Genomic DNA, 25,570 nt, shown 5'->3' with positions numbered 1-25,570 from the left:
TGTGGGTGGGATGGTGTCTGGCAGAGAGGACGTATAGGTATTGAGGGTCTGTAGGGAGTGGGGCCCTCTGGAGAAGAGGAGAGAGGGTGATGGCTCCGGGGGATCCTGAATGTGCCAGGGGTGCCCAGGGTGAGAGGACTGGTGCCAGGTCACTAGTTGAGATGGTGTCCTCATACCTATTGGGGTATCTGACCTTGGCATAATTTGGCTTTGAGTAGAGGAGGTGCACCAGCTCGACCAAGGGGTTGGATTGGTCCCAGAGACATCAGGCATGCTGGCAGGGAGACGCCAGTCGCCAATTTCCTAAGAAAGGAGAAGATACCTTTATAAAGGGTCTGATTGGTAGCCGTGCACAAGAGCGACCGTATGGCGTGGACTGTACGATGGACCAGCCTTTTGACCTCAGGGCCAGGAAGACTGTCTTCCTGATTACCCCGTTTTCACATTCCACCTGCTCCTGGGGTTGTAGCTAGTCATGTGACTAGCTGCGATGCCTCACACCGTCAGGTACTGGTGCAGCTCCTCACTCATGAAGCTGGACCCCAGTCACTGTGGATGAATGACGGGTATCCGTACATGGTGAAGATCTGCGCTAGTGCCTTGATTACAGAGTCGGTGGAGGTGTCAGGGCAATGGATGGCAAAGGGAAAACATGAGTATCCGTCTATGACCAAGAGGAAATAAACATTCTTATTCATGGAAGGCTGAGATTCTCGAAGAGCCGAGTGGCCTTCAGTACTTGGCCTGTGTTGGGCAAAAGAAGCACAGTTTACATTCCACACAGAAACTGCAGGACTCAGTCTTGGTCCAGACCTTGAATGGTGAAGGGCAGGTTCCGGGACTTAATGAAGGGGTACAGCACATGATGCCTGTGTAGCACAGGGATTGTGCAGCATCTGAAACTGGTCCAGAACAGGGTGTCGATGGAGTCATTGAGCTTCCCCGCCTTATATGGGATGTTGTAGCTGAAGGAGGCCAACTTGATTCTCCAGCGCATGATTTTGTCTTTTTTGATCTTGCCTCTGTGGGTGGTGCTGAACATGAATGCCACTGCACGCTGGTCTATGCCTGGCCTGCCAGGTAGTGGCACCAGTGGAGGACCGCTTCCACGATCACCTGGGCCTCCTTTTCGATGGTGAGTGTCTGACCTCTGAACCATGGAGGATTCTGGAGAAAAAGGCCACAGGTCTACCCCCTTGATTGAGAGTGGCAGCTAGGGCAATGACAGAGGCATTGCATTCCACCTGTAATGTGTTGGTCTTGTCCACCGCATGCATCCTGGCAGAGGCTATGTCCTGTCTGATGCCACTTGTGCCTCAGCAGCGAGGAGAAAAGTGATGGCTTGGGCCAGTGGGCAGACCTTGTCTGAGAACAGCCCTAGGCACCTGTGGAGGGCCTTGATCATGGTGGGGGGTGGGGGGGGAGTTCCATGAGGAGGCACATGTGTTCTAGGTCGGGACCCATGACACCATGTTCCACAATGCACCCCAGCATGCTGGGCTCTACATGTAAGATTTTGTACTTTTATTCTGGATTGACCCAGTGGAAAAAATTGTTATCTTTAATAATTGTCAGATTTCTTACATCAGCCTCTTGCCTCCTTACAAAAGAGCCATCCTTTAAGGCGCATTGAATCTGCACTTTACCCCTTCCAGGTAGAACTTGATGCATGGAGTAAGTCATCCATGTTCAGTAATCCTGTCACCAATAAATAAATAAATAAATAAATAGATATGGTCACATCTCCAGAATGGAGGACCATCGCCTTCCCAAGATCGTGTTATATAGCGAGCTGTCCACTGGCCACCGAGACAGAAGTGCACCAAAGAAGAGGTACAAGGACTGCCTAAAGAAATCTCTTGGTGCCTGCCACATTGACCACCGCCAGTGGGCTGATATCGCCTCAAACCGTGCATCTTGGCGCCTCACAGATCGGCGGGAAGCAACCTCCTTTGAAGAAGACCACAGAGCCCACCTCACTGACAAAAGACAAAAGAGGAAAAACCCAACACCCAACCCCAACCAACCAATTTTCCCTTGCAACCGCTGCAACTGTGCCTGCCTGTCCCGCATCGGACTTGTCAGCCACAAGCGAGCCTACAGCAGATGTGGACATTACCCCTCCATAAATCTTCGTCCGCGAAGCCAAGCCAAAGAAAAAGAAGAAGAAATATAGACTAAGTATTCCATGGATATGCAGGTAGCTTTGCAATGATTTTCTGGCATTTACCTCTGTGACTGAAAATTGAGGAATCTCACATGACACAATTCCACATAACTGACCAGCAGTTGTTTTCCTATGCTCTCTGCAGAAGTTTCCCTCATGCTTTCCAGCAGGTGGAACATCATTAACCAAAGGTTTTCCAGTATATTCACAGCCCGCTGAATGAAGAAATGTCTCATCTTTGTCCTGAATAGATGGTCCTTTATTTTGAGAATATGTCCCCAGCCTCTGGACACTCATTCCATTCTGTCAAGTCCATTAAAAATTTTGTTTGATTCAATGAGGCCATCTCATTCTTTCACATTATATAGAGACTATAATCTTTCCACAGAACATGTTCTCCATCCCAGGAATGAATCCAGTGAATCCTGTACTGCATTTCTATGCAATTATATCCTTCCTTTAGTGTGGAGACCTGATATGTGCACATTATTCCTGGTGTAATTTCACCAAAATCTTATGTAATTGCATTAATAGCAAGAAATTAAAAAAAAAACAATGACCTAATTACATTGGAAGACTATTATTTTATATTTCCCCAGAACATTGAAATTGCAATGGTATTTTGTAGTCTATATTTACATTGTAGAAACCAACACCAGGCAATTACAGAATCAGTTCCACCCTGGCGAGTCTAATTAGCAATGTCTGGCTGAAGCATTTCATGGTGAAACTGGAATTGGAACAGTGATGCTTGCAACAACTTTATGAGATTTAAAATGAAAATATGATGAAAAGTCATTCTAGTGATTAATTTAACAGAAAATACTGAAAAGACTATAGTTGCGAAGAATTGGGAAGAATAATATTAAAGTAGGTTTCTTTTTCCTTTAATATGAAGAAGTTAAATAATTAGATTTTTAGAAATACATGTTCTGTGATAGTATTCCTTTCCTTTAATTCTTTATTTAAAAAAAACTTTATTACAGTCTGCCTTTACATCAATTGTTTTCTCTTTACAATCTTTCAATTTCTTGTAAAATTGCAATGTATTGACATTCAAAATTTTAGAACTTAATTAATATTATACAGTAAAATCTCCAGTATCCAGAATTCAAGCAACTGGTAACACCAGGCAAACAGCAAAAAAAAAAATTGAGTAAACAAATAAATATAAATTAAAATAAATAAGAATAAATAAAATTTAAATAAAATTTTCAAATTATAAATGTAAATGTTCTCCTGTGACAGATTATAGATATGTTCTTGGGAGATAAATTGGGGCAGGTTTTTTAACACTTTAAAACAGATCTTATTTAAAATACTGGAGCTCTGCTCATGCTAGAGTCCAGTGCCAAGAGTCTTTGCACAATCTTTGGAGAGTGCTCAAGAGACTCTACGCATGGATTGTTGTTTACAAAAAGGCAACAGATGAAAGAACTCATCAGAACTGCAGATTGTCTGGAGTGGAACTTGCTGTTCTGGGAGGGTCATGTGGTTTTGTAAGCAGAAAGGGTAAAACAGGCTTTTTTCTCTGGGAGGGGGGAATTCAGTACTACAGTTTTACAATCACCAGCAGCAGCTAGAATTGGAACAGGACAAGCTAGCAAGCTTGTGGAAAACTCCATTTGGAAGATGGGTTGTGAGTGCTTAGTTCAGCCTGGTCAAAGCCCCTATGGTTCAAGTAAGAGGAGAGGATTGGTTGCCTAATGTTTCTCTTGAAATAAGGGAAATAAAAAAAGAACTCAACTCTGGTGACCTGAAAGAAAGAGGTTATCATCTGGAAAACCCTGATGGGTAAGTTTCTTCAGCAAGTCACTGAAGTGGCTGGTTACAAGAAATCGGTTTTGGGTGTCCAGGAATAACAAATCTCTCTCAGAAAACTGACAAGAACCTTCTTGAGCGGTAACCATTTACCCTTCAAGCACCAAAGCCTGGTGAACTTTATAAATGTTAAATTCTGTGCACAGTATAAGAATTGCCTGCAACAAATGAACTTAGAGGAATGAGAAGTAAGATTGGACTTTGAATCAAATAACTTTTTTAAACTTACACACAAGTGCACTTAGAATTAGAAGGAGGTTAAGTTAGGTTAGTGAAGTTAATAGTTATAAGATAAAGTTTGATCCTGTTCTCATGTTTAAAGATAATTTAAAGCAACTTTTGTTTAAGTAATCATTTGTATTGGTGAAGATCTATTGCTGCTGGGTTTTGGGGTCCTCTGGGTTTGTAACATTCCGAAGCAACAAAAACCCCTTGGTGCAGATGGGAGCAAATATTCAGCCAGTGGAGTGCCCTGGTCGTGCTCGGCCTGCAGCAGCTGTTAGAATAAAGTTTCAATAAAGTTGAGTTTGAATAAAATGGTGTCACCCAGAAAAAAGAGCTGGCCAATGGGCTGATTCTCCCAAAGTGATTCCCTATTCCTGCCTAGTAAGAATGTTTATCTTTATTAATATACTCCTAAGGCTTTATCTTTAAACTTAGGTGAGGGTGGTTAATTATGATGGTGGTACGGTTAGTGCAACACTTTTACAGTGCGAGCTAATGGGGTTCAAATTTAAATTTAAATTTTGTAAATAATGGGAATTACCTGATTAAAGTGAACTATACAAAATTATGACAGCACATTTGGCAAAGTGGTTAGTCCAACACCTTTGCAGTACCAGTGATCAGGACCGGACCTGTGTTCGAATCCTGTGCTGTCCATAAGGTGTTTGTACGTTTTACCCTGTGTCTGTGTGGGTTTCCTCTGGGGGCTCCGGTTTCATCCCACCCTTCAAAAAAAGTACCAGGGTGTAGGTTAATGGGGTGTAAATTGGGCGGCACAGACTTGTAGGGCCGAATTAGCCTGTTAGAGTGCTGTATGTCTACATTTAAAAAAAAAACATTTTTTTTTCAAATTACTTTACATTTTGCATTGTCTTTTGTCTTTTAAACTGTTTACTCTTAATGCCAGTTAGGCATTGTAAGAGTGTGTCTCATGCAATCAGAAAATTATAAGAATGTAATAAGATCTAGGAGCAGGAGTAGGCCATCCGGCCTATCAAGCCTGTTCTGTCATTCAATAAGATCATGGCTGCCTGATCATTGACTCCATTCCACCTACCTGCCTTTTCTCCATATCCCTTAATTCCTTTTTTATGTAAAAATCTATTGAACTGAACCTTAAATATGTTTAATGAAGTAGCCTCAACTCCTTCCCTGGGTAGAAAAGTCCATAGATTTACTACTCTCTGGGAAAAAATAGTTTTTGCTCATCTCTGTCTTAAATCTACTCCTGTGAATCTTGAAGCTGTGGCCCCTAGTTTTGGTCTCACCTACCAGTGAAAACAATTTTCCTACCTCTATCTTATCTATTTCATAACTTTATATGTTTCTGTAAGATTTCCTCTCATTCTTCTGATTTCGAGTGAGTATAATCCCAGACAATTTAGTTTCTCCGGGATCAACCTTGTGAACCTCCTTTGGACTGCCTCCAAGGCCAGTATAACCTTCTTCAAGTATGGAGACCAGAACTGCACATAGTACTCCAGGGGCAGCCTCACCAGTACATTGTACAGTTGCAGCATGAACTTCTCTTGAATTCAATTCCTCAAGCGATAAAGGCCAACATTCCTTTTGCCTTCTTAATAACCTGTTATACGTACAACCTAACTTTTTGCGATTCATGTACAAGCACTTCCAAGTTCTTCTGTACTACAGAATGCTGCAGTTTTTCACCATTTAAATAATAATCTGTTCTTCTATTTTTCCTGCCAAAGTGGATGACCTCACATTTACTAACATTTTACTCCATCTGTCAGATCTTTGCCCACTCACCTCTCCACACCCTCTGTATAATTTGCTTTTCCACTCAATTTAGTATCATCCGTAAACTTGGCTACACTACACTCTGTCTCCTCTTCCAAATCCAGCATCAACATCTGGTAGGTGCTGGATACTGAAGATTTTACTGTAGTTTGGTCAATGAATTTCTAACATGGGACAAATCTGCTAAAATGTCATATTGCAAAGACTTTACTCCCTTAAGAAGCGCATTATTTTTCATTAGAAGGTAGCTTAAAATAGGAATGACACACCCAGTACAACAAATTATTAGCTTTCAGTTGTTTTGATTATCAATTTATAATTAATGTAATATGTTCACATAATTTCTTCTAACTTTGTCTCTTAAAGTCAAGGAACATAAAAACCAGATCTTTGGTCTATCTAATCAATTTTGATCCATTTACACTTATGTTGCACAAATTTTATTCTCGCCACATCATCTTTAACTTTTCCATGATTCCACCATTCAGATTTACTCCTGTAACAATTCAGAATGGCCAATTAATCTCCCAACTCTTGTATCTTTAGGATATGAGAGGAAGCTAGAGTATCGAGAGGAAGCACCACACAGGCAGCATCAGAGGGCAAGATTGCACATCGATTGCACACAGGCAGCATCAGAGGGCAAGATTGCACATCGATTGCACACAGGCAGCATCAGAGGGCAAGATTGCACATCGATTGCTGGAGGCAGTAGCTTTATCAGCTGAACATTAGTGCTGATTTTTTTTTGCATTGGTTGAGCCATTTTGCACATCTTTTCCAGACTTCTAGAGTAGGGGGTGCAAAGAAACAAAATATTCATTTTCTGCTTTCACATAATTTTAAAGCACTTCCGAGGAAGAAAAAAAACTTACATATGTTGCAATGTGATTTTTAATCGATAATCGTACATACCGCAATAATTTGTTCCTGAGATGAGAGTCACATAACCCAGCAGTAGAAATAAACCGAGTTCTTTTTGTGCCATGCTGAAAGGCTTAGCTTCCTGAAGAATTAATGGACATTGCCAGAATACACTTTGGTCCTTTGGTTAAAAGGAAATATGCTGAAATTTACTTAAATAAAGTTATAAAAGTCCAGGACCTATGCCAGAATGGGGAAACTACTTCTTGTACTTGTTAGACAGAATATCTGATAGAATGGCAGGTTGTATTTATATGGAGCTTATTCATCAAGTAATTTAGCCAAGTAAATCACCAGGAATGTCATTGTGAATGTGCTGAATAGATTACTTTTTATGGACAAGTCACATCAGGTAGGACTACATCAAACAAAGTTGACTTACGTTCTTGGCAGCAATGTCCAGGTTATGCAAACTGCAACCCAAATTGTCTGTATTGACAACAACAATGTCTGGCTACGCCCTGTCATAAGTAATTGTGCATTGCTCAAGGTTTGACAAAGGCAATCTTACTTTAGAGCAGTGAATAGGACTTGACAACCATCTGCTTGTTGTCTGTCAATCTGTGCAGTGTGCTTTTATTTGTATTTTTGTTCCTTATTTCATGATTTGTTCTCTGAAATATTGCTTGTCAGATGTGGAAAGGTCACTTCTAATTATGTTACAGCATTTGTGAATATGTAGGTGTGTTGGTGTCAGCAATTTCAGGTATAAACAAATTAATGAGGACAAGGGTTTGAATTTTACAGCCAAGTGAAAATGGTGATACAGCAAGGTAAACAAAGCAGTGCATCTGTAATGTGAGAGATGAGGAAACTTGACATAAAAATATGAAAGATGGGGAAACTAGTGCAGACATGTGGAGTAATGGATTAAACCAGTATGAACAGGTTAAGCATGGAAATTAGAATGCAGGAAGCAGAGTCAGCCTCTGTAAGATAAGAATCTTCTAGTCTTTTCGACAGGATCAGTGAGCCCACCGTATGAATAAGTTAAGGAGAGGTAAGGAATAATAGAATGTAGGAAGTTGAGATAGTCTGGATGAGATAAGGGTCTCCTAGCCCTAGAGAGAAGTACCAAGTTCTACATATATAATTAGTAAGCCATACACAGATTTATCAAGTTATGCATATTTAATTAGTAAACCCTAGACAGGATTAGCGAACTCTGCATATGAAGGGACTGTGCTCTGAGAGTTGGAAAGGTGTGAATGGGGACAAGGGCAAGGTTGTGAATAAGGACAATGGGGATAATGACATGAGAAGACACCAACGGGATACCCTCTGGTCCTCCAAGTCCACTGAAACTGCACGTAGGCAGGAATGATTGCCTATGCCAAACCCATCCAGGGGGCAGAAGAATGTAAGGGGGAGGGTATTCTGATACTGAAATCCACTGTATAAAAGTTGGGTGAGCCCCAGTGTATGTGTGTATTCCCAGGGTAAGGGGAAGCACCCAACTTTGCATTGTTGTTATAATAAATGTTCTTTGTTCTCAATTTTTGTCTCGAGCAATTTCTGTTAAGGTACGTCAGCCTGCAGCTGACGTGGACTTTTTACCCCCTCCATAAATCTTCGTCCGCGAAGCCAAGCCAAAGAAAGAAACATCTATTTCTAACACTAACAACCCCATTTCTAATTTTTGGTCCTTGGGGAAGAGGACAGCGAGATTTGCATACATCTATTTTCTTAGTGACAGGACACCATGTTCGACCGTATCTGTTGCATTTTACATATTTTCAGAGGAATTCTTTGACTCATACGTAGTTCGTACAGTTTTGTTATTTTTGTTAGAATTTTGATTCTCTTATATATCTGACAGGGTTTGGCTGTGAAGATAGTCACAAAATAATTACTTAATCCCGCTTACATTTCCTTATCTATTTTACTGGTCATGTCCTTTGTCTTTTCCTAACTTGTTTCCTTTTTTATCTGGAGAGGGCTGGTTTTCCCGACTGACCACTACTCCATCATGTTACTCCTGATACTTGTCACATCCTTGAAGAATTTCAGTAGTTCAATCAAACAGGAGTTTCCTTTCATAAGTTCATGTTGAATTTTCTTTTTTTTTAAATTCTTCTCAAGATGTTCTATTTTCACACGCTTCGTTATGGGTTCCATCATTTTCCTTCCACTAAAATCGAGGGTAACAGATTTCTCAAGTCTTCTCTTTAAGACAGGTGCCAAATACGTGTTTAATTTCTCACCTTTTCCTCATTCACCAATATAAACTCTTTTTGTCTCTTTCCATAAGGAGTCCACACTTGCTCTTGTTAGTCCTTTTATTTTAGGTACATAAAAGCTCTTAAAGTCCATTTTTTAGCTGCTTTCATCATCTTGCATTTTTTAAATTGATTTCTTGGTATTCCATTGCTGACCTTCTAAAATTATTCCATTCCTTAAGACCACTACTATTTCTGGCAACTTTGTAAGCCTTTTCCTTGGATTTAATGCTCTTTTTAATTTCTGAAAGTAGCCAAGGATAAATCAGATTTCATGCTGCGTTTTTGTGTTGCAAAGAACACATATTATTTCAAACTTATGCATTACATCTTCAAATGCTATTGAACCATTCAATGTATTCTCCAAATCGGTCTCAGTGACCTCTTCTCTTATATTTTCAGTTTCCTTTCTGAACACACCAGATCCCAGTCTGCACTATATTTAAAAGTGTATTGTGCGCTGTTAAATTCCAACATATTATGGTTCTTGTTAGAAATAGAAGTACCTTAACCACCTACGGCTCCTAGAACGCTTCCACCAGCGTTGTCTCCGCTCCATCCTCAACATCCATTGGAGCGCTTACATCCCTAACGTCGAAGTACTCGAGATGGCAGAGGTCGACAGCATCGAGTCCACGCTGCTGAAGATCCAGTTGCGCTGGATGGGTCACGTCTCCAGAATGGAGGACCATCGCCTTCCCAAGATCGTGTTATATGGCGAGCTCTCCACTGGCCACCGTGACAGAGGTGCACCAAAGAAAAGGTACAAGGACTGCCTAAAGAAATCTCTTGGTGCCTGCCACATTGACCACCGCCAGTGGGCTGATAACGCCTCAAACCGTGCATCTTGGCGCCTCACAGTTTGGCGGGCAGCAACCTCCTTTGAAGAAGACCGCAGAGCCCACCTCACTGACAAAAGGCAAAGGAGGAAAAACCCAACACCCAACTCCAACCAACCAATTTTCCCCTGCAACCGCTGCAATCGTGTCTGCCTGTCCCGCATCGGACTTGTCAGCCACAAACGAGCCTGCAGCTGACGTGGACTTTTTACCCCCTCCATAAATATTCGTCTGCGAAGCCAAGCCAAAGAAGACCTTAACAGAAATTGCTCGAGACAAAAATTGAGAACAAAGAACATTTATTATAACAACAATGCAAAGTTGGGTGCTTCCCCTTACCCTGGGAATACAGACACACACTGGGCCTCACCCAACTTTTATACAGTGAATTTCAGTATAGTAATACCCTTCCCCTTACATTCTTCTGCCTCCTGGATGGGTTTGGCATTAGGCAATCCTACCTGCCTATGTGCTGTTTCTGTGACTTGGAGGACCAGGGAGTATCCTGTCGGTGTCCCTTCATGTTATTATCCTCATTGTCCTTATTCACAACCCTGCCCTTGTCCCCATTCACACCTTTCCCACTCTCAGAGCTACAGTCTCTTCATATGCAGAGTTCGCTAATCCTGTCTAGGCTAATTTAATATGTATAACTTGGTACATCCGGGTAAGGCTTACTAATTAAAATATAGAACTTGGCACTTCTGTCTAGGGCTAGGAGACCCTTGTCTCACCCAGACTACCTCTGCTTCCTACATTCTATTATTCCTTGCCTCTCCTTATCTTATTCATACGGTGGGCTCACTGATCCTGTCGAAAGGACTAGAAGGTTCTTATCTTACATAGGCTGACTGCTTCCTGCATCCTAATTTCCATGCTTAGCCTGTTCATACTGGTTTAATCCATCACTCCATGTGTCTGTACTAGTTTCTCCATCTTTCATATTTTCATGTCAAGTTTACTCATCTCTCACAGTTCTCTTCAGATCAGATGAAAGCAAGATTATCATCAACCTTTTTTCATTGCATTGAATGAGATTTGTTATCCTTTTCCTGAAACAAAGAGAACATGTTGGAAATGCTTGGAAGATCAGGCAGTACAGAATCTGTGAGAAAGGAAGCAGCATCACAGAACTAACAGTGTTTCCCTTTCCCCAAATTCTCCCTGGCAGGCAAAGCTTTTCCATCATTCACTGTTATTTTTTCATTTTTCATCATCTTCAGTTTTTCTTGATCAGCCTTTACCTGGATTGAGCAGAAAAGGATATTGTCCATTTCCATGAATTCATCTTCTACTTTTAATAGAAAATTTGATTTGTTCAGCCTCTATGTAATTTAAAGACTCCCATGAATACTGTAATAAGTACATCCAAGGTATATCAATAACCAACAAAGCCCTTAAAAAAAAGACATGAGGTTGCTTTGACAGACAATGTGAATGAAATTCCAAAGGGTTTCTACAGGTATATTAAGAGCAAATAGATTCAAAGGAACAAAATTGGTCCACTTGAAGTTCAGAGTGATTGGCTTTGTATGGAACCAAAAGAGATGGGAAGATTTTAAATCATTTTTTTCCAAACAGTATTCACACAGGAAACAGGCACAGAGTCATGGAAAGTAAGGAAAACAATCAGTGAGATCATGGAACCTATAAAGAGCAGGAAATGCTTGCTGTCTTAAAGCAATTAAGGATGGATAAATTCACAGGGCCTGACAAGATATTCCCTTGGATCTTGAGGAAGGCTAGTATAGAAATTGCAGGGGCTCTGGCAGAAATATTTAAAATGTCCTTAGCCATGGTGTGGTGTCTGACGATTGGAGGGTAATTTACATTGTTCTGTTGTTTAAAAAAGGCTCCTAAAGTAACCCTGCAATTTATATAGTAGGCCAGTGAGCCTGACATCAGCAGTAGGTCAATTACTGGAAAGTGTTCCAAGAGATTGAATATTCAAAGTACTTGGATAGCCACAAACTGATTAGGAATAGTCAACATGGCTTTGTGCATGCTAGGTCATGCTTAACCAATCTTATAGAGTTTTTTTGAGGATGTTACCAAGAAAATTGATGAATGAAATGCTGTGGATGTTGTCAACGTGGACTTTAGTAAGGCCTTTCACAAGGACCCACATGGGGGGGTTAGCCAGGAAGGTTCAGACTCTTGGTATTCATGTCAAAGAAGTGAACTGGATTTGACGATGGTTGGATGTGAGAAGCCAGAGAGTAGTGGCAGGTGATTGCTTCTCAGACTGGAGGCCTGTGACGAGAGGAGTCACGTGATGGAGTAGTGGCCGGTAGGAGAATACCAGCCCTCTCCAGAAAAGAAGGAAAAAAGTGAAGAAAAAACAAAGCCCCAGACTCACAAATCACAACAAATAAAAAATAAAGGTGTGGAGAAAATGGCACCTAAGAAAGAAAAGCCAAAAACAACGGGAAGAAAAGAAAGAAGAAAGATGCCGGAAGAGAAAGGTGAAGGCCTTACCTGTACGAAAAAGCAGGAACCCGCCGTGGAAAGAGGAGCCCACTCCCCGAGGTCAGTGGAGACCCCGCAGGGTTGCGACCCATCGAACGCAGGACTGCAAAGATGGCTCACGGAGCCAAACAGAGGTGCGCAACCACGCATGACAAAGGCAACACCGACAGGAGGGGGGACTAGCTGTGGAGTGAAACTCCAGCTGTGCTGTGAAACTCCACAGCACGAACAGCTGAGAGAGACCCATCAGCAGGGCTCCCAGCTGGAAGATAAAGAAAATAACGGGAACAGGAGGGGTGAGAATGAAAAAAGGAAACTAGAGACACAACAGATAACCAACCCAGAAGAAGAGATCCAACATCAAGACACCATGGAAAAAGAAAATACCCGGGAGGAGTCACGCGATGGAGTAGTGGCCGGACGGTGAACTCCAGCCCTCTCCAGAAAAGTCGGGAAAAACAAGAGAAAACACAAAGGCACAGAAATAAAAGTTACAGAAAAGTGAGTATAAAGGTGGAAAGAAGATGGCGACAAAAAAAGAAAAGTCGAAAGCAACGGTAAGAAGAGAGGAAGAGAAGACAAAGGAGGAAAAAGGTGAAGGCCTTACCTGTCCGAAGAGGCCCGCTGCGGAGAGAGAAACCCGCTCCCTCAGGTCGGTAAATAATGGACTACAAAAATGGCTCGCGGAGCCGAGCAAAAGTGCGCAACCGCGCATGCGCGAGGAATCGCGCATGCGCGATGCGAATGAAAAAAAACACACCGACGGGAGGGGGGACCAGCTGGGGAGTCGATCTCCACAGCCGGCAACGACAGCTGCAGAACACCTGCAGCAAGAAGAGACCACAGAAGACAATAGAAACAAGATAGAAGAGGAGGAAAGGGCAACAAAGAAACAACAGATGGTCAACCCAGAGGAAGAAGAAGAGGAAGAGTATGGTGAAATAGAAGAAGAAAAGATAGGCAAGGTAAAGGATATACTTGCTCTTATTAAAGGATACATGGAGTCATTTAAAGAATGGCAAACACAGGAATTTAAGGATTTAAGAAAAAGAATAAACAACACAGAGGAGAAAATAATTAAAATGGAGATGACCTTAACAGAAATGGGAAAAAAAATGGACAAGATGGAAGAGCGGGCAGTAGCAGCAGAAATGGAGGTAGAAGACTTAAAAAAGAAATTGGAGAAATCTAATAAAAAAACTAAAGAGACACAAGAACTACTAGCTCAAAAAATAGATACAATGGAAAACCATAACAGAAGAAATAACATAAAGATAGTGGGCCTTAAGGAAGATGAAGAAGGCAAGAATATGAGGGAGTTTATAAAAGAGTGGATCCCTAAGACCCTAGGATGTCCAGAACTACAGCATGAAATGGAAATAGAAAGGGCACATAGAGTATTGGCCTCTAAACCACAACCACAACAAAAACCAAGATCTATTGTAGTAAAATTCCTAAGATATACTACAAGAGAAAAGGTACTGGAGAAGTCAATGGAAAAAGTAAGAGAGGGCAACAAACCACTGGAGTATAAAGGGCAAAAAATCTTCATTTATCCAGATATAAGTTTTGAACTCCTAAAGAAGAGAAAAGAGTTCAATACAGCAAAGGCGATTTTATGGAAGAAAGGGTATAAATTTATACTAAAGCATCCAGCGGTATTGAAAATATTTATTCCAGGACAACAAAACAGACTATTCTCGGATCCAGAAGAAGCACGAAAATTTGCAGAACAATTACAAAAATAGACTGAGGGAGGAAGACGGGTAATGAGAGTTAAAATGATCACGACTGATATGTATGTGGGTAAAGACAAAAATAGACTGAGGGATGAAGACGGGTAATGAGAGTAAAAATGATCACGATTGATATGTATGCAGGTAAAGAGGTATAAGAGTGAATAGAGACAATGAGCATACATGAATGTATCTGTACTTAGAGGAAAATATAGATAGTATAGACAAGAATTAATAAGGGAAGGTAATGGAATAGAGAGAATAAGGAGGGAATTAAAAGAGGGACCTTTGTGACATATGAAAAGTGAAATCTTTTCTGGGGGAGGCGGGGTGGGGGGAAATAGCGGTCACTGCAAAATCAGTTGACGCTTGCGAGTGGATTCGCAAATCCAAATGGAGAGGGGAGATGTGGTTGTCCGACAAGGGATAAAGGACAACTCAGGAGGTGAAGGGGAGATTGGGGATAAATAAGATAGAAATAGGAGAATAAGGAAAATGTTAGATGTTGTAGGAATGTTGTCTTATAAAGAGTTGAAAATAAGAAAACAGAAATGGAAAAGGAGGAAAGGTAATGATGGAAAAACGGAAAGAGAAGATAAACAAAATATAAAAGGGCTACGCTGAACTATATGTCTTTAAATATTAATGGAACACATAACCAAATTAAAAGGAAGAAACTACCAAATTTAAATGAATAAATGTATTCCATTAGAAAAAATAACATATTGGTTAAGAAATAATATTGAAATATTCGAACAAGTATAGGAGCCTTACATTAAATACAATAGCGAAAACCTACCGGGGACAAACATTACCTAAGTTGATGGAAGGAGAAGGAAAGAAAAGAATGGACTCAGTAGAATTTCTGGTGTAATTTTGTTGAATGACAACATTGTCTGACTGGCTTAATGCAACCTAGATTGTATACCTAAAATGGATGAGAGGGGGGGGTGGGGGGATGGTTTGGGAGGAAAGGGGGGGGGGGAGAAAAAGTCACTGTATATGTGTGAAAAGAAATAGTGTATATCATGGCTAATGTGATTTATGGTGTGAAAAATAAAAAAATTTAAAAAAAAAAGAAGAAAAAGAAAATACCCAACAAACTGAGACAAGCAGCTCAACAAGAAAGTCAGAAAAGACACAGAAACAAGGAAGAGAAATAGAAAACACAAACCCAAGAGCAGACACAGAAGAAGAAGGAGAACACCAAGCTCTGCACAGAGTAATAAGAGGTAAAATGAATGGACAGCACATAGATTTAAAAAAATTCAAGAACATATGAAAGCATTAAGAGAATGGCTGACACTAGAATTTAGTGAAATAAAAGAAAAATAAAAAGTACAGAAGAAAAGTGAGTAGAATAGAGCTGGTCATAACAGATGTAGGGAAAAGATTAGAAAATGTGGAAGAACGTGTAATGGCGGTACAAATGGAAATGAACGACTTAAAAATAAAATTGGAAGAAAGTTATAAAAAAGTTAAAGAAACACAAGAGTTGTTAGCTCAGAAGATGGATATAATGGAAAACTATAGTAGGAGGAACAATATAACGTTAGTGGGCCTTAAGGAAGATGAAGAAGGCAAAGATATGAAAGAATTTATAAAATAATGGATCCCAAAGGTCCTGGGAATGCCAGAGATGCAGGAAGGAATGGAAATAGAAAGGCACACAGAACATTAGCCCTGAAACCACAGTCACAACAAAAACCAAGATCTGTTTTAGTAAAATTCCTGAGATATACGACAAGAGAAAATATATTGGAGAAGGCAATGAAAAAAATGAGAGAAGACAAAACACCACTGGAATACAAAGGTCAAAAAAAATTTTCTATGAAGACATAAGTTTTGAACTCCTGAAGAAGACGAAGGAGTTTATTGCAGTAAAATCGATCCTATGAAAGAAAACCTATACATTTATGTTAAGATATCCATCGGTGCTTAAAATAGTTATCCCGGGACAGCAAAACAGACTGTTCTCGAATCTGGAGAAAGCATGAGAATTTGCAGAACACCTGCAAGACAGAAAGAGAGATGAAGAGATGTAACAAGAACAAAGAATGACATCAAACTACAAATATAGAAGAAAAAATAATGTATAAGTAAGAACTAAAGGAGGGAAAGAAAAGGGTAGAAAGGAAGTAAGGGGGAAAAAAAAGAGGGTGAGCTTTGTTATATGTGAAGATAAAAGTCTTTTCTGGAGGGGGTTGGGTGGGAGAGAATAACAGTCACTGCGAAATCATTTGACGCTTGCGAGCAGGTTCACAATCCAAATGAAGAGGGGAGTTGTGGTTGCCCGGCAAGGGACAAGGGGCAACTCAGAGAGGTGGGGGGGGGGACATTTGGGGTTAAGGGAATTTTAGATGTGGGAATGGTGGAAATATTTTATGTTTTAGAAGTGTTGTCATACAGTGCATTTAAAAAAAGAAAACTGAGAAATGGAAATGGGGAAAAGGGGAAAGGTGGTGTGAGGAAGCGGAAATGAGATGTAAACAAAGTATGAAATGGCCATGTTGAACTATATGACTATAAATATTAACGAAATACATAACCAAATCAAAAGGAAGAGGCTATTAAATTTAATGAAAAAAGAAAAAATTGATACAGCATTCGTGCAGGAAACACATCTAACTGAAGTGGAACACAAGAAATTAAGGAGAGACTGGGTAGGGCACGTGACGGCAGCATCATATAATTCAAAAGCCAGAGGAGTAGCTATCTTAATCAATAAAAATGTATCAATCAAAATAGAGGAGGAAATAATAGATCCAGCAGGGAGGTATGTAATGATAAAGTGTCAGATATATTCAAAATTTTGGAATTTGCTCAATGTATATGCACCTAATGAGGAGGATCAAAAGTTTATGCAAGATATCTTTTTGAAGATTGTATACTGATAGGAGGGGACTTTAACCTTAATTTGGACTCAAGGATGGATAAAACTTGACAAAAGACTAGCAGAAAGTACAAAGTAGCCAAATTTATGGTTAAATCAATGCAGGAAATGTAATTTATGGATATATGGAGGAGATAACACCCAAAGGAGAAGGAATACTTATATTATTCGAGTAGACATAAAGCATACTCAAGGATTGACCTTTTCCTGTTGTCAGCCCACATCCTAGGGAGAGTTAGGAAAATGGAATATAAAGGTAGATTGTTATCGGATCAATCACCCCTGTTATTAGCAATAGAGCTGGAGGACATCCCACCAAGAACATATAGATGGAGATTAAACTCCATGCTACTTAAAAGACTGGTTTTAGAGAATTAATTGAGCGACAAATTAAAATGTACTTTGAAATAAATACGGAATCAGTGAAAGATAAATTTATATTATGGAATACAATGAAAGCTTTCATCAGAGGGCAGATAATAAGTTATGTAACTAAGATGAAGAAGGACTACAATCGGGAAACAGAACAGCTGGAAAGGGAAATAGTAAGTACAGAAAAAGAACTAGCAACAAGGGGAGATACAACAAAAAGAAGAGAATTGGCAGACAAAAAAAAATACAAAACACTACAAACTTAAAAGGTGGAGAAGAACATAATGAAGACAAAGAAGAAATATTATGTGCTAGGAGAAAAAAGGCACAAAATACTAGCTTGGCAGCTTAAAACAGAACAAACCAAAAGAACGGTATTGGCATCAAGGAAAAAGGACAAACAAATTACATATAATCCAACAGAGATCAATGAAAACTTCAAAGAATTCTACGAGCAATTATATCGAACTGAGAACGAAGGGAAAGAAGACAAAATAGATGAGTTTCTAACTAAAATTGAACATTCGTGGCAGAAACAGACCACAAGTCATTAATAGCCATAATCAAGAAAATCCTCAGTGAGATGTTGGCATGAATCCAAAGATTGAGGATGAAGCTACAACATTATGACTTTGAATTGGTGTACACACCAGGGAAACTTGTGCTGCCTGATGCACTGTCTAGGGCAATGATGCAGAGTGAAGCACACAATGAGAGTTCCAAAAGACAGATGTGCATCTCCATGTGAACCTGATCACTGATTTTCTTCCCATACCTAACATGAAATCCAAGCAGATAACAGGTGAAACAGAAAAGGACATAGTTCTACAGAAGTCATCAAGAATCTGAATGAAGGGTGGCCTAGAGGTGAATGTCAGCAGTACAACAGCATCAGAGCAGAGCTGAATGTTGTCAATGGGCTTCTACTCAGACAGATAAGAAATATCATTCCTCAATCATTGTGACAAGACATGCTGAAAAGGGTATACAAGGGCCACCTTGAAATGGAAAAATGCAAGAGGAGGACCAGAACTACTCTTTATTGGCCAGGGATAAATGTTGACATCAACAGAATGGTCTCAAGCTGTGAGACCTGTCTGAAACATCACCAAAGCAGCCAAAGGAACTCATAAGCATAACAACTTACCAGAGGAGCCATGGCAGAAAGTTGGAACTGATCAGTTCCACCTGGATGGTAAGAATTATCTGCTGGTTATTGAATATTTATTGAACTGTCCTGAGATGGAGCTGCTTCCCAACATGTCTGCTGACTGCATGATCAAGTATATGAAATTGATCTTTGCAAGACATGGAATTCCTCAAATCATTCACAGTGACAATGGACCATGCTACAGTTGTTGAGAATTCCAGAACTTTGCAGAAGAGTATGATTTTTGACACATGTCTTCAAGGCCTCTGCATTACCAGTCAAACAATAAAGCAGAGAAAGGAGTTCACATAGTTAAACAGCTGCTCAAGAAATCACTAGACAGTGGCTCAGATCCTTATCTAGTTTTGTTGAGTTACCGAGCTTCACCGCTTGAACATGAGCTCATAATGGGACGTAGTCTACGCACCACATTTCCCTACTCAACAGACCCAAACAAGAACAGAGATGTCAAAAGGAAACAAAAGCATCTGCTATGTGGACAAAAAGCAAACAATGAATTTCGTTTCAATGTGCTGTCCATTGTAGGCCTTGAGCTGAACAGAATTTGGATTGATGTGTGGCTTTATCTTCATTGTCCTGATGTCACACTCACAGATCAAGTTGGTTTTCTTGCTGACTAAAGAAGCTTAGGGCCACTGGCACAACACGACACAGTGAGACTCAGAGATTCCAACACCTGGGACAAGAAGACCACTCTTCTGGAGGAACCTCACTGCCCAGTTCTATCTCCTACCCTAGACCCAGAAACCCAATTGTTCCTGTTGACTCATTATTTTCTCATGCTCCTGACCCACCAAGCCGATATCCTCTTACATCGACTCCATTTGGTCCAATTCCTCCCCACAATACCTCATATTTCCTCCAGCTCTTCAACAACTTCCATTTCCCTGAACTTGACTGCCTCATTTACATGGATGTCCAATCGCTACACATCCATTCCCCATACTGGTCTCAAAGCCCTTCATGTATTACTCAACAACAGACCTAACTATTCCCCTGTCACCACCACCTCCTCTGTCTGGCAGAACTTGTTCTCACCCTCAAAAAGACCTATCTACATTTTCTCTGTCTATACCCCTCATAATTTAAAACACCTCTATCAAATTTTCCCTAATTATTCTACACTCCAGGGAATAAAGTCGTAACCTGTTTAACCTTTCCCTGTAACTCAATTCCTGAAGTCCTAGTAAATCTTCTCTGCACTTTTTCACATAGATACCTTTTCTGTAGTTAGATGACCACAACAGCACACAATAGTCCAAATTTAGGCTCACCTATGCCTTATACAGCTTTAACATAACATCCTAATTCCTATACTTGATACTTTGATTATGAAGGACAATATGCAAAAAGCTCTCTTTACAACCCAATCAATCTGTGATGGCATTTTCAGGGAATTATGTATCTGTATTCTATGTTGATGATTGTCTTACTTCAGTGGTTTCAGAAAATGAAGCAATAGATCTTTATCATGTTAAAAGAGTTCTGTAATAAAGGAGGTTTCTTCCTTACAAAATGGATTAGTAACAGTCAAGATACTTTGGCTGTTACTCCTGAGGCAGAAAGAGCAGAGATAAAACATCTTGACTTGGATTGTGACATTCTACCTGTTGAAAGAATTCTCAGAGTGCAATGGTGTGTTCAATTTGATATTTTCAAGTTCAAAATTGTTTTGAAAGAATGACCTTTGACAAGAAGTGGTATTCTTTTAATCGTAAGCTGAATATATGATCCTTTGGGAATATTGGCACCAATAGTATTAATAGCCAATAAAATTCTGTAAGAATTGTGCAGAAGAAAATTTGGATGGGATGAAGCTATACCAGATACCATCGTGCAAGATTGGATGAATTGGATTGAGGGCCTTGAAATGTTAGAAAGTTTTGAAGTCAACAGATGTTTTAAACCTACACAGTCTGGAACTGCCACATTTGCTCAGTTACACCATTTTGTTGATGCAAGCAAAGGTGATTTTGGTACTGTCAGTTATTTAGTACTGTGAAATATCCAAAAGCAAATACATTGTGGATTTGTAATGGGAAAAGCCAGAGTAGCTCCATTAAAGCCAGTCACCATACCTCAAATGGAATTGACTGCTGCTACTCTGGCGAGAAAAATGGATACTGTATTAAGAAGAGAATTAGAGATGGAGTTAGTAGATTCTATGCTTTGGTCTGATAAAAATCAGTGCTTAAATACATTAATAACAAAACCATGAGGTTTTGTACCTTTGTGACAAACAGAATATGATCGAGAAGGTTTTGCAAGCTAATCAATGGAGATATGGTAAAATGGAGATATGTTAAAATCCAGCTGATATGGCTTCAGGATCAAAAGTTCAATCATATCTGAAAAGAGCCTATACTTGGGTGTTCGGTCCTCAATTTCTTTTAAAATCACAAGAAAATTGGCCTCAATATCCAGAAGAGTTAAAAGAGTTTTTAATGGAGGATCCAGAAATCCAAAACACTAATGTGAATACTATTCAAATATCTAAAGAGAATGATCCGATTCTTCAATTAATTTGCTATAATTCTTCATGGTTTTATTTGAAAAGGGCAGTAACATGGATTCTTAAATTTAAAACTGTGTTTTTACTGATTCAAAAAAGAGAATCTGAAGTATCGAAAGAGCTGTTACCTAACAGTTGATGAGTTGGTGAATGCTGAATTGGAAATAATTCATTTTTGACAGAAAAGGGCGCTTGATAATATATCAAAATTAAAGAAGAATCTGAATGTTACAAAGGCAAGTTGTGTTTACTAGTTAACTCCTACTCTTGTAAATGAAGTATTTAGGATATCTGTAATATCTATAATAGTAATTATTATATATTAGTCATTAATGTATTTTATAATAATTAGGGGCCGGAATGTAAAGGTTAAAACCTTGTGAGTTTGATTCATAGTTAATTTTGTGCCTATTCCTTTAAGAAAAATTATTGTTTGTAGTGTTTCCATAGTGACTATGACATCTTATGTCGTAATATCCAAGCAGATCGAGAGCTTGCATCTCATTCTTCAAAGAATTATGGAGGAGACACAAGCTCAAGATACTTTTCTTTCAATTCATCTTAATTAATCTTATTTTGTCTATTTCTTCTTATTTCTTCTTTAAGGTTGAATATCATTATATTATACAGAATACTTTGTTTATTCATCATTATGAAAATCTCAATGCGAAGTGAGGCAAAATATTTATTCATTTTATCAATGAATTAAAGCTACTTAAATCTGCAACTACAAAGTTTGGTTTATTGGATTAATAAGATAATAATCTGAAATATTATCATCTTATGTTTCCTAGAAGATGACATTTTGAAATTGGGAAATATAAAAAATTTAGAACTTGGAAAATGTTGTCTACAAGGGATACTACTGGCTTCCCTGAAATCCCACATTCTGTAAGAGGAGCATTCCCCAGCCTTGGCTGCTATTCCCACTGTTATAGCTGGAGGAAAAAAATAAATGATTAAAAAAAACTGTTCTTACCTGTGCCTACCTGCTGAATCCTTTTTATTCCTCAAGTAGGGTAGCCCTTCCTTTCCACCCTGACTTAATATACTCTGACAATGACCACCTGACCTCGATTACCCAATCAGCTGCTACCTGCTGAATTTCTTCTCAACACTTTGTCTTCAACTGTTGAACTCGCTGCCGAGATGCAAGTGGCCTTTGCTCACATCGGAAACGATAATCACCAATGTCACAATATATACTGTGGATGAGAAAGCCCCATTCCAGGTGGAATGCGATGCCTCTGACATCGCCCTCGCTGCCACCTTCAACCAAGGGGGCAGACCTGTGGCCTTTTTCTCCTGGGCCCTCCACAGCTTGAAAAGGAGGCCCAGGTGATCGTGGAAGCAGTCTGCCACTGGGTGCCACAACCTGGCAGGCAGGAGGTTCACCTTCCTCACAGACCAGCGCATGGTGGCATTCATGTTCAGCACCACCCACAGAGGCAAGATCAAAAATGACAATATCTTGTGCTGGAGAGTCGAGCTGGCCATATTCAGCTACAAATCCAGTCTAGGCAGAAAAACTCAATGACTCCCCCGAGGCTCTGTCCTGAATCTGCACCAGTGCACAGTCTGAATAACTTCAGGCGCTGCACGACATCCTTTCCCACCCAGGCGTCATGCGCCTGTACCATTTTGTGAAATCCCTGAATCTCCCCTTCACGGTCCAGGAAGTCCAGACCATGACTGTGTCCTGCAGGGTCTGGGCAGAGTGCGAACCACGGTTCTTCTGTCTAGCACAGGCCTACATAATAAAGGCCACTCAGCCCTTCAAGCGACTCAGCATCGACTTTAAGGGACCACTGCCATCCACGAATAAAAACGTCTATATCCTCTCGGTTATAGATGAATACACGCATTTCCCATTCGCCATCCCTTTCTCAGATACCTCTAATGCATCCGTTATAAAGGCACTGGGGAAGATCTTTACCATTTTCGGATACTCAGCATTCATCCACAGTGACTGGGGGTCCAGCTTCATGAGTGAAGAGCTGCACCAATACCTGGCAATGCGGGGAGTTGCACAACTAGCTACAACCCCAGGGACAATGGGCAGATAGAATGGGAAAATGGGGTTACCTGGAAGGCAGTCCTCCTGGCCCTTAGGTCGAAGGGACGGGCCACCAACTACTGGCAGGAGGACCTTCCCAATGTGCTCCATGTCATACAGTCACTCTCATGTACAGCTTCCAACCAAACCCCTCACGATTGCCTCTTATCCTTCCACAGAAAATTGGCGACAGTAGTCTCACTGCAACATGTCTGATGTCTCTGGGACAAGTCCTCCTCCATAGGCACAGGAGGATTTGCAAATCTGACCCCTTGGTCGAGCAAGTGCACCTCCTCCATGCCAACCCACATTATGTCTATGTGATGCAACCCAATTGATGTGAGGACACCGTCTCAATAGGACCTGGCACTGGCAGGTGCCCAGTTCCCCCATTCCGGGCACCTCGGCACCTCCAGGACCCTCCCAGAGCTGACATTCTCCCTCCACCCACCATCAACCATGAGAACCCACTGCCTGCGGACCCACCCCTAACCTACACCCCCTCGATGCCATGCACCACTGCCCGCACTGCCAGATACCTTGGCCATCTCCAACCCCGTCAACCTTCAAGCGGCCTCGTCTCCACTGATTATTGACTAGGAGCCCGTCCTGCGACAGTCTCAGAGGCAACAGCAATCACCAGATCACCTGAGTTTATAAACTTTATCAATACGTGTTTCTCTCTCCCAACAACTCGGTATCTAGTGGACACTTGGCATGACAATATTGGTGGAGACTGGTTTTCTTTCCTCCCCCCCCCCCACCCAGGGACTCATTCTAAAAAGGGGGGTGAATGTGGTTATATAACCACTGGACTATCGATGACTGCCTGTGCTTGTCCACACTCCTGCAATGCCTAGTGCAGGGTGCAACCCATTGTACCTGCAGGGAGGTAACCTGGGAGACTAGCTCCACCTTCTCCCTGCCAATCATTGGCCCCACATAAAAGCTCACCCTGGGCCTTGAGCAGGAGCAGAGCACATGGAGCCAGAAACGATACAGAACTTTGTGTGCAAGTTTTAAGCTAATTAAAGCCTTTCGCTGTTTGTGCTTCTTTGTTCACACTGTAGCACTCCATAAGGTGTGCAGTCAGTGCCTTTTTCCCAGGGCAGGAATAGCAAATACCAGAGGACGTATGTACAAAGTAAAAAGAGGCAAATTTTAAGGGAGACGTCAGAGATAAGTTTGTTTTTTATGGATGCCTGGAATGCCTTGCCAGAAGTGGTGATGGAGGCTAAAACATTAAGGGCCTTTATGAGTCAGGCACATCAATGAAAGAAAAAATAGAGGGTTAAGAGATAAAAAAAAGGGTTAACGTTTTTGGTAGGAATATATATGTCAGCACAATATCGAAGATTGTGCTGTATTGTTCTCTGTTCTAACTCTTACAGTTATCTCAACAACACTCTTCACAGCAGATGCCTTGTAAGGATTTCATTCCTTTTTTCACAATTCCTCCTACTCCATTGCATCTGCTCCTTGGATGATGTCTTTAATTCCAGAACATCTGAGATGCCCTCCCTCTTTAACTAAATGTGACTTCCCCTCAATTGCCATCTACTCAGCTCTTACTCTCATCTCCTCTTTCCATTCCCTCCTGGCTGTGTCTCGGATACTGGACTCCTCAGCTCCACGATCATCTCTGGCCCGGGGGGAGGTGGGGGTGAGCTCACTGATCCTGAGGGATGGAATGGTCAGGGAAGGCCATGACAGGTCTGATTCTACTTCCTCCAGTTCATGAGGCAGTTCATGGACCTTAGTGTCAGTCAATGCTCATAATTGATCAATGTGTCGCTTCCACAATCTGTCCCCCACTAGAACAGACTATGAGCAGGGGCTCAATTTTTGATAGATTACTCTTACGACCCATGGGTCTTTATATTGTCTTGTACCAGGACTATCTTGCCCATTTCTAATGTTCTAAGTGAGGTCTGTGACAATGCTGTTTTTTGCAATCAGAGACCCAGATCTGGATGAACTGTGGACAGCCTGGTCTGCAGGTTGCAGCCAAACATTAGTTCTGCTGGGATGTGTTTTGTGGTAGAATGTGGCATGTTTCTGTACCCCAATAGGAAATCTGCGATTTTGTATGTCCAGGAGGTATTTAGAAGTTTCATGGTTTTTATTGCTTTTTTGAACGTTTGTAACTAAGTCATGAGGCAATATGTAAGTGGCAAAGATAGTCAATTGTGCGATCTGCTTTGGAGTTTTTCAGCTGTGAAACTACTGGCCATTTGGAGTGTGCGTCCACAGCTATTAGGAAAGTCTCATCCATGAATGGTCCAGCAAAATCAACATGAATCTGATGCAAGGGTTTGGATGGTAATTTTCAAGGGTTAGCTTTGGCTTGCAGCATTTTTGGATGCATTGACTGACATACTTTGCATTCTCTTACTGTTGTTTTA

General features: G+C 40.7%; 2 protein-coding genes across 2 annotated transcripts in view; one reads left to right on the top strand and one right to left on the bottom strand.

Moving 5' to 3' along the window:
- Nucleotides 1-7,067, bottom strand: part of LOC138736772 (collagen alpha-1(X) chain-like) — a 35,440-nt gene extending 28,373 nt beyond the window's left edge. The window contains exon 1 of the mRNA XM_069886813.1: nucleotides 6,890-7,067. Within this exon, the coding sequence (XP_069742914.1) occupies nucleotides 6,890-6,962 (73 nt within the window). The 5' untranslated portion in view covers nucleotides 6,963-7,067. The remainder of the gene's footprint in view (nucleotides 1-6,889) is intronic.
- Nucleotides 1-25,570, top strand: part of nt5dc1 (5'-nucleotidase domain containing 1) — a 725,609-nt gene that overhangs the window by 31,753 nt on the left and 668,286 nt on the right. The window lies entirely within an intron of this gene.

The sequence above is a fragment of the Narcine bancroftii genome, chromosome 6, assembly GCF_036971445.1.
Source record: "Narcine bancroftii isolate sNarBan1 chromosome 6, sNarBan1.hap1, whole genome shotgun sequence".
In the NCBI taxonomy this organism is placed as follows: Eukaryota; Metazoa; Chordata; class Chondrichthyes; order Torpediniformes; family Narcinidae; genus Narcine; species Narcine bancroftii.
The sequence above is the reverse complement of the archived record's forward strand: the minus strand, read 5'-3'. Positions and strand labels throughout refer to the sequence as shown.